The following is a 12861-nucleotide window of genomic DNA, read 5'->3' as shown; positions in this document are numbered from 1 at the left end:
CAGGAAGCCTGCTTCTTCTGAGTCATACCATTGTGGCTGCCCAGGATTTCTGACAGGGTCTTTCCTAGCCCAAGCTGGAGATGCCAGGGACTGAGCTTGAGACCCTCTGCATGCAAAGCAGATTCTTCCCCACAGAACTATGGTCCTTTCCCTATTACTGCTGCCTCAGCAGAGAGTCAGTGTGGTGTAGTGGTTAAGAGCGGTGGACTCGTAATCTGGTGAACCGGGTTCGTATCTCCGCTCCTCCACATGCAGCTGCTGGGTGACCTTGGGCTAGTCACACTTTTTTGAAGTCTCTCAGCCCCACTCACCTCACAGAGTGTTTGTTGTGGGGGAGGAAGGGAAAGGAGAATGTTAGCCACTTTGAGACTCCTTTGGGTAGTGATAAAGCGGGATATCAAATCCAAACTCCTCTTCTTCTCTTCTTCTTATGAAGACCTCTTTTGACCCAGACTTTCCCTGACCCACCAGATTGCAACCTGTTCTATGTGCACGGATCCTTCCTATCTCATTTTATTTGCTTTTCTATGTTTTCATACCATGGCTTTTATGCTCTTAGGTTCTTTTAACGGATATTGTGCTTCTATTGTATGTAGTGTACACTGCTTAGACATCATTAAACAAAATATTCAGTGGTTTGGAAACACTTCTAAATTATCAATAAGCAAACAAATTTCAGATTTATTAATAAGGCAACCAAGTACAGATTGTATCTAAACAGAAACATATTAGCATAAACCAGGCATAGGCAAACATCTGGCTGGGTTTCCCCAGACACGCTGGGCGGCTTCCAACAAAATATTAGAAAACAATAATCTATTAAACATTAAGAGCTTCCCTAAACAGGGCTGCCTTCAGATGTCTTCTAAAAGTCAGATAGTTGTTTATTTCTTTGACATCTGGTGGGAGGGCGTTCCACAGGGTGGGTGCCACTACTGAGAAAGCCCTCTGCCTGGTTCCCTGTAATGTGGCTTCTCACAGCAAGGAAACCACCAGAAGGCCCTCGGCGCTGGACCTCAATGTCTGGGCAGAACGATGGGGGTGGAGATGCTCCTTCAGGTATCCTGGGCTGAGGCCACTTAGGGCTTTAAAGGTCAACACCAACATTTTGAATTGTGCCTCGGAAATGTACTGGGACCCAATGTAGGTCTTTCAAGAACAGTGTTATGTGGTCTTGGCAGCCGCTCCCAGTCACCAGTCTAGCTGCCGCATTCTGGATTAGTTGTAGTTTCCAAGTCACCTTCAAAGGTAGCCACACATAGAACACATTGCAGTAGTCCAAGCGAGAGATAACTCATGGGAGTTGGAGTCCACCAGCATCTGGAGGACCTTTGCTTCCCCATTCCTGCCACAGATGTGTCTTCTTTCTTGCTCCGTGAAGGCAACGGAGCATCCTTTCTCCCTCCTTTCCTCTCTCAGTCCTCTCTGTTCTCTCTCGCAGGGAGAGCCTCTGGATGCGACCCCTTCCACGTCAATGAATAACGAACTGGAAGTTCCTGTCAGCGGGGACTTTGAAATCCGTGAGGAGGAGGAGGTGGCAGCTCAGACGGAGCTCAGCAATGAAGTGGTTGCCCTGGTTACCCCAGCAGCCGGGCCGGTGCTGAGGAAGAATGCTGAGCCGGGGCTTGTAGACAATACAATAGAATCCGGGAACTCGGCTGCGCAGCTCCCCCAGAAAAACATCCTGGAAAGGAAAGAGGTCCTCATAGGTAGGTACTTATTCTGAGGTGAAATGGGTGTTTTAAATCAGGCCTGGGGGACTTTTGGCCCTCCAGATGTTGCTGAACTTCAGCTCCCATCATCCCCAACAAGCATGGTCAATGGTCAAGGATGATGGGTGTTTTAATCCAGCAAAATCTGGAGGACCAAAGGTTCCCCATACCTGTTTAAAATGGCTTTATAATTACATTTTACTGATTCTGTCTTGTTATGCGCATATATATATATATATATATATATATAGTCTTTGAGCAGAGGTTTTTTGTTTTTTAAAAGCAGGTTAGTTGTCTTTTGATGTTTTCTATCCCACCTTTAAGGGACGCGGGTGGCGCTGTGGGTAAAAGCCTCAGCGCCTAGGACTTGTCAAATCCCCGCGGTGGGGCGCGCTACCGTCGCTCAGTCCCAGCGCCTGCCAACCTAGCAGTTCGAAAGCACCCCCGGGTGCAAGTAGATAAATAGGGACTGCTTACTAGTGGGAAGGTAAACAGCGTTCCGTGTGCTGCGTTGGCTCGCCAGATGCAGCTTGTCACGCTGGCCACGTGACCCGGAAGTGTCTGCGGACAGCGCTGGCTCCCGGCCTCTAGAGTGAGATGAGCGCACAACCCTAGAGTCTGTCAAGACTGGCCCGAACGGGCAGGGGTACCTTTACCTTTACCTTTATCCCACCTTTATGCCATGGTGGAACCCAAGACAATGTAGATGTGGTTTCCTGGTGGTCAGTCAAATAAGTACTGAGCAGACCCAGACCTGTTTAGCTTCAGCAAGGTGGTGGCCCCACGTTCCTTCAGACCATATGCCCACCACATGTCCCCAATTGCTTGCTTGCTTACCAATTCATTATTTGGCTTATTTCAATTTGGTCTTTTGGATGACAAAATGAAGAACGTTAAGAAGAGCCTTGCTGGGTGAGTTCACATGGCCTTTCCAGTCTAGCATTCCCTGCAGCAGCCAATCAGATTATTCTAGGAAGCCCAGAAGCAGGGCATAAAGGCAATATCCCTTCCTCACTGTTTGCAACCCCCTGCACTGCTTCCAATTGCATTTTGTGTGTGTGTGTGTGTGTGTGTGTGTGTGTGTGTGCAATTGGAATGAAGGGATTGTCATGCTGCTGCTGGACTTGAAGGTTCCATTTAACAACCACAGCTAATAGCAGCTAATAGGTATCTTCCCCTCCATAGGTTTCTTTACAATCTAGTCTATGACTGCATTCATAGGACAGTTTATTCTGTTTCCCTGACATTTCCTGAACTGTTAATTTTTGCATTGTAGTTGAGCTTTCCAGAGACATAAAAACCGCTTCTGGAAATATAGTGGAATATAGCAAAAGTTTAGCACTCATTTCCAGGTTAATAACTTCTAGGGGGATAAAACAAATAAAACATTCGTCCAGAAAAATCACAGGAGTAAAGGGACAGAATTTGGGGTGGTATACTGGTCTATAGTTCTTTTCTGTTGTTTTCACGGGGGAACAGAAACACGCATATGTGGAAAAGAAGGGTGAGTGGCAAATGAAATTTAGTGTAACAGGCTGGTATATTGATAAAAAAAACCACCGTTCCATAACAGGTACTGCATTGGAAAAGGAACACTGGAAGTGTCAGCATTAAGATCAGCAAAACTAAAGCAATATTTCCCACATCTGAATATAACTTACAAATGCAGTAGAGAGGGCTTTGACATGCTAGAATGGATTGTACCACTACTGATTGCAGTGTGTGTGTTGCCATTTTGAATGCTGCTCCCCTGTCCACTTTTTTAAAACAAACAAAACAAAACAAAACAAAACAAAACAAAACAAAACAAAACAAAACAAAACAAAACAAAACAAAACAAAACACTCTCCATGTAAATAGAAAATAGCATGCAGGAGGTGGTCTCGAATTCACCAAGAATCAAGGTATACCAGGGGAGCATTCTGGAATAGGACCCCCACTTTCCCCCCCTGAAATGGTGCTGCCTCAGATAGCGAGGGACCAAAAAGCTCAGTCTGTGAATATTCACACAGCAGGTTCCCCATTCAATCCCAGCCATTTCCAGTTTTGAAAAAGGACTGTAAATGTTACCTTTGTAGTTTCTACACCCACCCACACCCATCTCCATCCTGCTATCCAGGCAAGCGAGAGTGTAATGGTCCATGTTTAAGGATGCATTTCATTTCAACCTGACAAAAGGGCCCAAGGAAGGTGCAAAACAAGGCTGGTGAGGAGTGTGGCCCTGGGGGGAGAGGGGCATGGCCTCAGGAGACTCTGAGCTTCCTGGACCCGAGCTGCTCCACCCCTGTCCTGGAGGAGGGGCACATCCTTCTGAGATATTACTGACTCTGCATCTTCTGCTATCTTCTTTACAGCCGTGATTGTGGGCGGGGTCGTTGGAGCTCTCTTTGCTGCCTTCCTGGTAATGCTGCTAATCTACCGGATGAAAAAGAAGGACGAGGGGAGCTATACCTTGGAGGAGCCAAAGCAGGCGAGTGTCACGTACCAAAAACCCGACAAGCAGGAGGAATTCTATGCATAAATCAGTGCCTCGCCACCTCTTTTTCTGTCCCGATGCCGTCCTTTTTTTAAGAAACAGAAACAAAAAACAAAAAAATATCTCTTATTATTCACCCAGCCTCTTTTCTCTCTCTTTCTAATCAAGTCTGTGAATTTTAACAAAGAAGCCTAGAAGAAACCGACAGGTTTTGTTTTTTTTTAAAAAAGTATCATGTATGTTATTTGCTTTTAAAAAGGAAAGGGGAAGGTTGAATCAGAAAGCATCAGAGCGTGGAGCAAAGAGTGAACGCCTGGATGGATGAACGCTTGAGTTAGCACCTCTGCCAGGAACGGTCTCGATTCACACCTCCCTCAGGTCTAGAGCCTTGACTTCTTTTGTTTCGAATGAGGTGGTCAGTTTTGGTTTCTGGCACTTTGCAGCACTCTTCAAGGCGAGATCTTTTTTGACTCGCTGACTCCGCTCGACTACAAGTGTAAGGAGACACAACATCTGATCATCCGGGCTGCTCTCAGTTCCCTCCTGCAATCGGTCAGTTGCGATGGACATTTTAATTGCTTCATTGGAGATCTCACATGGTCCACAGAGAGACCTTTTCCCAGCTGTGCATTGTTTCCTTGCTGAGAGCACCTCCCTTCCTCACATTCCTACTCACAACCACCACTTTGAAACTATCTCCCTACAGAAGGACCATCCTAGGCTTGCAGAGGTTTCCGGTTAAACCTTATGCCCAGATTCATTCAGCTGGCTTTCACTGTGACCTTGAAGACTCAACTTGCATGGTATTGCAAGCTCAGGCAGATGACCAAGAAACACTTTTCTAAGACATTATTTGTGGGAAAACAGGGATACGTGTGGAAAAGGCAAGCTTTTTTCTGAAGTCTGTAGGAAATAGATAATGTGTCACACTTCTTAACCAGTGGTGTGGGTCCTTTCCTTCTTTATAAGGGTATGGGGGAATATGGGGGAAGGGAGAAGGACAACATGAGTCCATGATCTGCTGCAGCAGATTTTTGGTTCCATATAACTCTGTAAATAAATGGAAGTGGTAAAAAGTTAATAAACACCAGTGCTCAACCGTTGGGGTGAAACCTGCATCTCCAAAGCAGGAATTTGTAGGTCAGCATCAAACTGGGGAGTGTGACATTTCACCCAAACCTTCCCTGTTAAAGCAGATGTCACATTTTCACTGGCAACGTAGTGCCGACCCACAGATTGGCAGATGACCTATGGCCCATATGCCACAGAGGGACCAAATGGATAAATTGGCGATTGAACTGTATGCAATAAAAATGAAGGCAAGTAAAGACGAATGTTCACTCTTACATATCAGAAAGCCAAGGGTACTAAAAAATAAATAATAAAAAACCCAATGTGGGTGGGGAAAATGCAATTGAAAACCACCAATGGGTGCTAAGGGTGTTTTAAATTATGCATCACTAATAGGATGCTATTGCAAGGTGCCAATATGTATTGGCAAATGCCCATTCAAATTGCATTGACTGAATGCTGTATACACACCTTGGCTGGAGCAGCAGGCCAGATGGTCACAGTTCAGAGATATATAAATAAGCAGAGGAAGATTCAGAGTTGAGCCACAAAGTTGCTACTGAGCTTGGCACATTGGATATACAAAGGAAAGCTGGGAACTCTGTTTAACTTTTCAAAAAGCAGGCTGGCAAAACCAGTAAAGGAAGTAGCAGAATGAACATATGGCGGCCTTTGCTAACCTGGTGCCCTCCAGGTGTTTTGGACAACAATTCCCATTGGCTGGGTGGGGATGATGGGAGCTGTTGTTTAAGACAGCTGACTTATAGCAGCAAAATACATTTAACTTAGGCTGTGATCATATCAACACTTCCCTGGGAATATGCCCCCTTTAAGCCAATGGGACCTACTTCTGAGTCCATATGTATAGGATTTGGGATTAGAATGGGGCATGCATGCAGGTCCTGCCCACAATGTTCCCATGAGTATTGGATATACCTCTGATTTTTGCACATTTAGTGCAATCAGGATACGCAACTGAGATGTGTGTAGGGGATTCTAAACTTTGAGGATTCTAACTATTGGGGAAGGGCCATGGCTTTGTGGCAGAGCACCTTACTTGCATGCAGAAAGAAAGTCCCAGGTTCAACCCCTGGCATTTCTGGGTAGGGATGAGGAGGACTCCCATCTGAAACCCCTGAAAGCTGCTGGCTGCCATCATAGACAATACTGAACTGGATGTACCAACCGTCCGACTCTGTGTAAGGTATGTTCGAGCAAAACCTCATGCTCAGTGTGCAAAAGTTGGGAGAGGGGGATGTGGGAGCGGAGCACACTGGGGATGTGGGGTGTAGTACCTGCAATTTGCTGCATAGTTTAAGCCAGGCATAGGCAAACTCAGCCCTCCAGATATTTGGGACTACAACTCCCATGATCCCTAGCTAACAGGACCAGTGGTCAGGGATGATGGGAATTGCAGTCACAAAACAGCTGGAGAGCCGAGTTTGCCTATGCCTGGTTTAAACCTTCACATGCTATTTTGAATATCTGAAGAGAACTGCTGCAATCTTAAGAATGCCTACTCAGTTCAGCGGGACCAATTCCCAGGTAAGTATGCAGGATGATATACGCCAAGGAGGGGAAAAAATTGTTCTAGAAATAATTAGGGGTTTTTGAGGATGGGAAGCTGTGTAGCTGTCTGTTTCTGGAAGTTTTGATGGAGAAGTATGCATGCACATCTATGAACAACAGCAAACAGATCATTACCCCCCCCCCAGCAAACCACAGTGAGAGCAAAGTTGACCCAACAATATTTTTGTTCTCTGTGTTAAGGCAAAAAAAGGGGGGGAAAGGGGGGGCAAGAGTACATTGGAATCCCAAGGTGGTAATGCTGAACAAATGCAGATATGTCAACCCCAACCCACCATCAATATTGCCATTACACTAATCAACAATGGGAGGGGAATGAGGTTGGCAGTTTGCCTTCATGTAGGAATTGGTTCCAAAGAGTCAAGTTGCCTGTCTTGCTTACTCGTAGCCAGAACTGTGCTGCCTTGGTGCGTGTGAATAAGGGGGGCTGGTCTCCCATTCAGAAAACTTTGAAAATGTCGCCCATGTGCTGAAGGAAAAGGCTTCATGGTAGATTCTCAGGTTGTGCAATGAATAACCATAATTCATTCCAGCCTAGCTGAACCAGCAGATCTTGGCAATAACCTTCCGATCCTATTATTCTATTACAGCTACAAATCTCATTGTTCATGTTTCTTCTGGTCAGCTTAGCACTGGCCAATACAGTGCTCTCCAAATGCTGCCTGACTATAACTCCCATCGGCCCCAGTCGGCATAGCCAATGGTCAGGGATGATGGGTGTTGTAGTCCAACAGCATTGGTTACCTGTAGGTTATATTTCCTGCTGAATGTTAATATCTCAAAGGAAATGAAAGCAGCATCATTGAGCTTTTGTGATTGAAACTACTAAATCAGTTTAGCCCAGCGGTAGCCAATTTGGTACATTCCAGATATTATTGGACTCCAGCTCCCATCATCACAAACCATTGTCGATGCTGGCAGAGGCCGATGGGAGTTGGAATTCAACATTTGGTGGGAACCACATTGGCTACTCTTGAGTTAGTTCCAACCCCCATTGATTTCAGTGGTTGTATCCAATGTCAATCATTCTTAGGGTAGACTCACTGAAATTAATGGGTATGACAAATTTCGGTCCATTAATTTCATTGGATGTACTCTGAGTAGAAGTGAGTTGGATCCAACCCAACGCTTCCATGACTATTAATCTTGTCACTTTTCCTTTGAACTCCTGGGTGTCTTTAAAATTCTTCCAGCTTTACACCAATTATCCTCATGCATGCAGATTAGAAACTCTTGAGAAGCATCTTTGTGTCTGGTTTCTAATGGTTTTTACACTGATTTCCAATGTAATTCCATGCATGCTGACTCAGAAATAAGCCTCACTACATTCAAATGGGGCTCACTCCCAGATAATTGTGCCTAAAGACTTCAGCCTTTGTAATATATCTAAAGCACTGCAAGGTCCTACTGGTTTGCGTGCAGAAAAGGAGACAAAGTCTAAGTAACTGGCAGTAAAAGCCAGAAATTTCATGCGTGGGGGGGGGGGGAGATTAAAAAAATTCTCTTTAATATCTTGATTTTATTATGGAGTTCTTTTTTTATAAATGCAGAAACTAGGCAATGCTTTTGCTGTATCTGTGACACTTTGAGACTCTGGGTGAGTTTATGCATTGATGGATCTGAGTTTAACTTTGTTCCATGTGAGTTTTGATTATTGGTACTCACACTCATGAAAAGGACATATTGCCATAACTCTGGAGTAGCAATTCTCATCAGTAGTCACTTGCAGTCTGATGCAGCTTTTTCTGTAGTTGTTTTTCTTTGTAAAAAATCTAGCGTCTCTTGGAAAACTGGAGAGGTTTAATAGGTCCTCCTAAAAGCCAATGAAGCAGCAGCTGTTTCCAAGGTATTGTCCTTCTTTCTAAGAGTATGCACATTCTATTAGGTGCCACTGTAGTGTTGTTTCCATAAGAAGCTAAGGCTGAACACAGCTGCACTTTAGCGACACCTAGAGACAGAAGGTGAGCATTACAACAGTTACTTTTTAAGGGGCAGGGGAGATGCTCTTATGTGTTTAATCCCAGAGAAACAGTGCATGTTTAAAAATAAGGATGCCTCTTAATGCAGGTAGCAATCAAAGACACACTTTGGTCACCAAACTTTGCTATTGCCGCTGTTATCCGACAACACAACAGGCCTATTTGCTGTGGCAGAGTTAATGGAAATGTTCCAACACAAAGTTCTAAAAATAATTTTCTACAGGTTTCGACTCCTTTACTACATTAGAAAAGGGGATTCTTTGTAAATATAGAAACATGGCTGATTAAATTGGAGGAAGGAACTTCATCAATCTCTGTGATTGATGATTGATTGATTGATTGATTCCACAACAGCATGAAAACTCAGCTCAGTGAAATGAGGAAATTGAAACAAAAGTGATTTGTTATGCAAAGATGTCCTTTTTCTGAGTGTGCCACTGTGCCAGCATGGCCAATGGTCAGGGAGGATGTTAGCCTGAAAGGTACCTGGTTGGGGGAAGGCATTAAAAGATAAAGGAAGGCAATCCAAATACAGCATGCTGTGAAGCATGCCATTCTGCCTAGAGAGCCACACAGTAGTCCTCATTCATTCCAATATACTCATTCAAACAGGGATGACTTCCTTTCCTGAAATGAAGAATGCTGATCTCAAGTGCTTTGTATATTGACGAGGACCTTTCTCCTTGAACAAAGGAGGGTGTATATTGTAATCAGTTCCTTGAGCAGCTAAAGCTTGCACTCCCTGGCTCATCAAAGACAAAAAGCGCATACCAGGAAATGTCTTCTTCACAAACATTCTACTGTAGGGGTAGGCAACAGGGTGTCATGCCAATATTGTTGGACTCCATCTCCCATCATTCCTGAGCATTGGCTGGAGCTAATGGAAGTTGGGAGTCCAACAACAACTGGAGATGCACCACTTTGCTTACCTTAGTTCTATGTGATCCCGATAGGTACATTAAAAATGGAATAAACATCAGCAGAAGCAACTCACATATACCTGGAAGTGCTTCTCAAAAGTTGTTTATATAACATCTGAGCAGTTTTAATGACCAAAGCATACACAGCTCATTGAACACTTTGGTCTGTCCTGGGACTATTGATTATGCTTTTAGCCTTTTTCTAAGGGCCAAAGTGAACAGGCAAAGGGAAACTGGAATTAAACCAGTCCAACATCCTGAATTCTTTCTGAGATTCTTCTGGCTTTGAAATAGTAGTCTGCAGTGTTCTGGTGCCTTTGCAATGTGGAGAAAAACGGATCTGTTCTCCACAATTTAGATGCTCTTTCTCAAAGCATGCATTTATTGCAAAGACTGGGAACCTGCTTCCTTCCATGTGTCGTTAAACTATAAGCCACATCAGCTCCAGACAGCATGGTTAAGAGTCAAGGATAATGGGAGTTGTAGTCTAGCAACATCTGGAGGGCCAAAACTTACCCACCTCTGTTCTATTGCAAAGCAATTGTATTTCCCTAGCAATCAAATATCTAATGTTCTTACTGGAAACGTAAAATATTCTTCTCCTGCAAATCCATTGACTTTCTATGATGAAGGTTGATGGTTGCGCGACAGCCAGTGTTGCCAGCTCTTGTGTGCTTTTTGCCTTCTCCCCTCTTGATCCTTTATCTTGATCCTCTAGATACTGGCTGAAATTTCCCACTCAAAAATGATCTCTGCAACAAAGCATGATCTCCTTTCATCCCACCAACCAAAGTTAATTGGCAATTTTGCTCCACTTAAAGATTAATGGGATGCTCTCTTCTCCTAGCTTGAAGACTTCAAAAGGCCTTCAGTTTCTTGGGAAAGGTCACTGCACTCCTATTACATAACGTTTTGCTTGAGTCTTACCAAGGGGCTTTGCTACAACCCTACTGAATGGATACCAACCACCTCCAGTTGGCAGAGGTTTGACTGTGGGGATGATGTGAATATGTTACGGTGTGTGTATGCATATGTGTGTATGTATATGTATGTAGTTAATGTATATATGTACATGTTTTTTGTATGTACATATAGATACACACACAATATTAATTTAAAATGTGTACATAAGCAAGGAAGAACCCTGTTTATATTGGTGGGCACCAGGACATCTAAATTTTTCAAAGACACCCAGCCGAGCAGATGACTGACAAGGGTAGATGAAGCTCCAGTTCCTTTTCCAGGAGGTCAAAATCACTATTAAGATGCACAAGGACCTGTAACAAAATGTTGCAGTGTGGAGTGTTTCTGTTCAGGGTTCTGGCCAGACAGCTATGCCCACTTCTTCCGTACTTCCATTTTTCCTTTTCCAGCTCTCTGACTGTTAGCCAGCAATGTTCAGTCTTTCTCGCTCATATCATTTCTCCATTTGTGTTCCCTTTCCCTAAATATTTCTTTGTACTTCCTCAAACTTTGGGGATTCCCCACCTCACCTGGTTGGCTCAGTTAATGTTCATCTTGTGTTCCTAGATCTAAATCAATAAAGTTTGGAACATGAGGCAATTTTTTAGAAATGGTACCCCCAACTTCATAATATCTATAAAAATAAAGATCATTTGTGGACCTTTTAATGATACACAAGTCTCTGTTTGAAGCATCTTCCTTAAAGTGCAATCCTACACATGTCTATTGGTAAATAAATCCCACTGAGTTTAATGTAGGTGCAGGACAGCAGCCTAAATATGCCTAATGGCCAGGCCACACAATGAACACTATATAGGAGCCAAATCTGTGGCCCTTCAGATGTTGCTGGACTACAAATTCCATCATACATGGCTGGAGCTGGTCTGGGTTGGAATCCAGTGGAAGGTTAAAGGTTCTCCTGATACATCTGATTAAAGAAGTCTTCCTCAATCTGATGCCCTCCAGGTGTTATTGGACTCCCATCATCTCTGATCATTGGGCATGTTGGCTGGAGCTCATGAGAGTTGGAGTCCACCAAGCTTATCCAGAAGGTCATAACAGGTGCAAGCCCTTAGCGTTCAACTTTGAATACATTGTCATTGCCCCAAGATTTAGTGATGTCTGTGGGAGTTTCCTTGATTCTTTCCCCAAGGCCTCCAGAGCTGGAGTGCCACAGATGCAGCGTTGGTAGATGTGTTTGTGGCTGGGATCGAATATAATATCTTTACAATTGACAATCAAATCAGACTAAAAGCAAAAAAAGAGAGGGTGGTATCTGACTAAGTTACACTCAGAGTAGAGCTACCGAAATGAATGGACTTCAGCTAGTCGTGTCCATTAATTTTAATGGGCCTACTTTGAGTATGACAAGCTGCAATCCTAGCATCACTTAACCTGGGTGTAAGTCATTGAATTCACTAAGACTTACTTCTGGGTAGACTTGGCTAGGATTGCATCCTGAAGTCAGCTACAACTCCTTTTCTGTACACTGTTTTATAAAACTGCTTTTTTAAAATAATTGCCAGTGCAACAGCCTGCTTGCTAGAACAACCTCATTGTTTTCTGTGTCTTCAAAGACAAAATCCGCCCCACTTGTCTTGTAAATAGGAACCCGTGTATAAAATTTCAATAAATAGATAAAAACAAAGCATTGATATCCACCCCCTCCCAAAAAAAATTTGCCTCCTGGAGTGTTTTGACAAGCAAATAGATACCTCCGCAAGTCTCTTATGGGAGCTACAAATCACGGGATAATGGAAAAGTTTTAACGTTAGGCAAAATACCAAGTTGTGTACTATTCTGCTAACACGGGGGAGCAATGCATGTAAATATTTTTAAAGGTAAAACATGTCTTAAAATCATTTTTTTTGGTATGTACATAACTCTTCTAGAGTTTAGTGCTGAAATTGCTATTTAGTGTCTGTTTTATGAATGGAGGGTGGGGAAACAAATAATAATAATAATAATAAAAATGTTTAATTGTTTTTGTCCAGAGTCGATGGCCAAAACCTTAAAAAAATATTAAAAAATAATCTGCCAATGTAGCACTGTAATGGTAATGTCTATTTTTTTTATTACTCATGTGTTGTGCCCATTTATAAAAAGGAACAAAATAAACACAAATGTTCACATTGGAGTCTTTCCTTGAGTGT

General features: G+C 43.4%; 1 protein-coding gene across 1 annotated transcript in view; it reads left to right on the top strand.

Annotated features, from left to right (window-relative positions):
• Positions 1–4404, top strand: part of SDC3 (syndecan 3) — a 104538-nt gene extending 100134 nt beyond the window's left edge. Inside the window, exons 4-5 of the mRNA XM_081869279.1 lie at positions 1442–1709; positions 4067–4404. Coding sequence (XP_081725405.1) covers positions 1442–1709; positions 4067–4233 — 435 coding nt within the window. The 3' untranslated portion in view covers positions 4234–4404. The remainder of the gene's footprint in view (positions 1–1441; positions 1710–4066) is intronic.
• Positions 4405–12861: the final 8457 nt, after the last annotated feature.

The sequence above is a fragment of the Podarcis erhardii genome, assembly GCF_964252035.2.
Source record: "Podarcis erhardii genome assembly, chromosome: 7".
Taxonomy (NCBI): Eukaryota; Metazoa; Chordata; class Lepidosauria; order Squamata; family Lacertidae; genus Podarcis; species Podarcis erhardii.
This window is presented reverse-complemented; position numbering and strand designations above follow the sequence as displayed.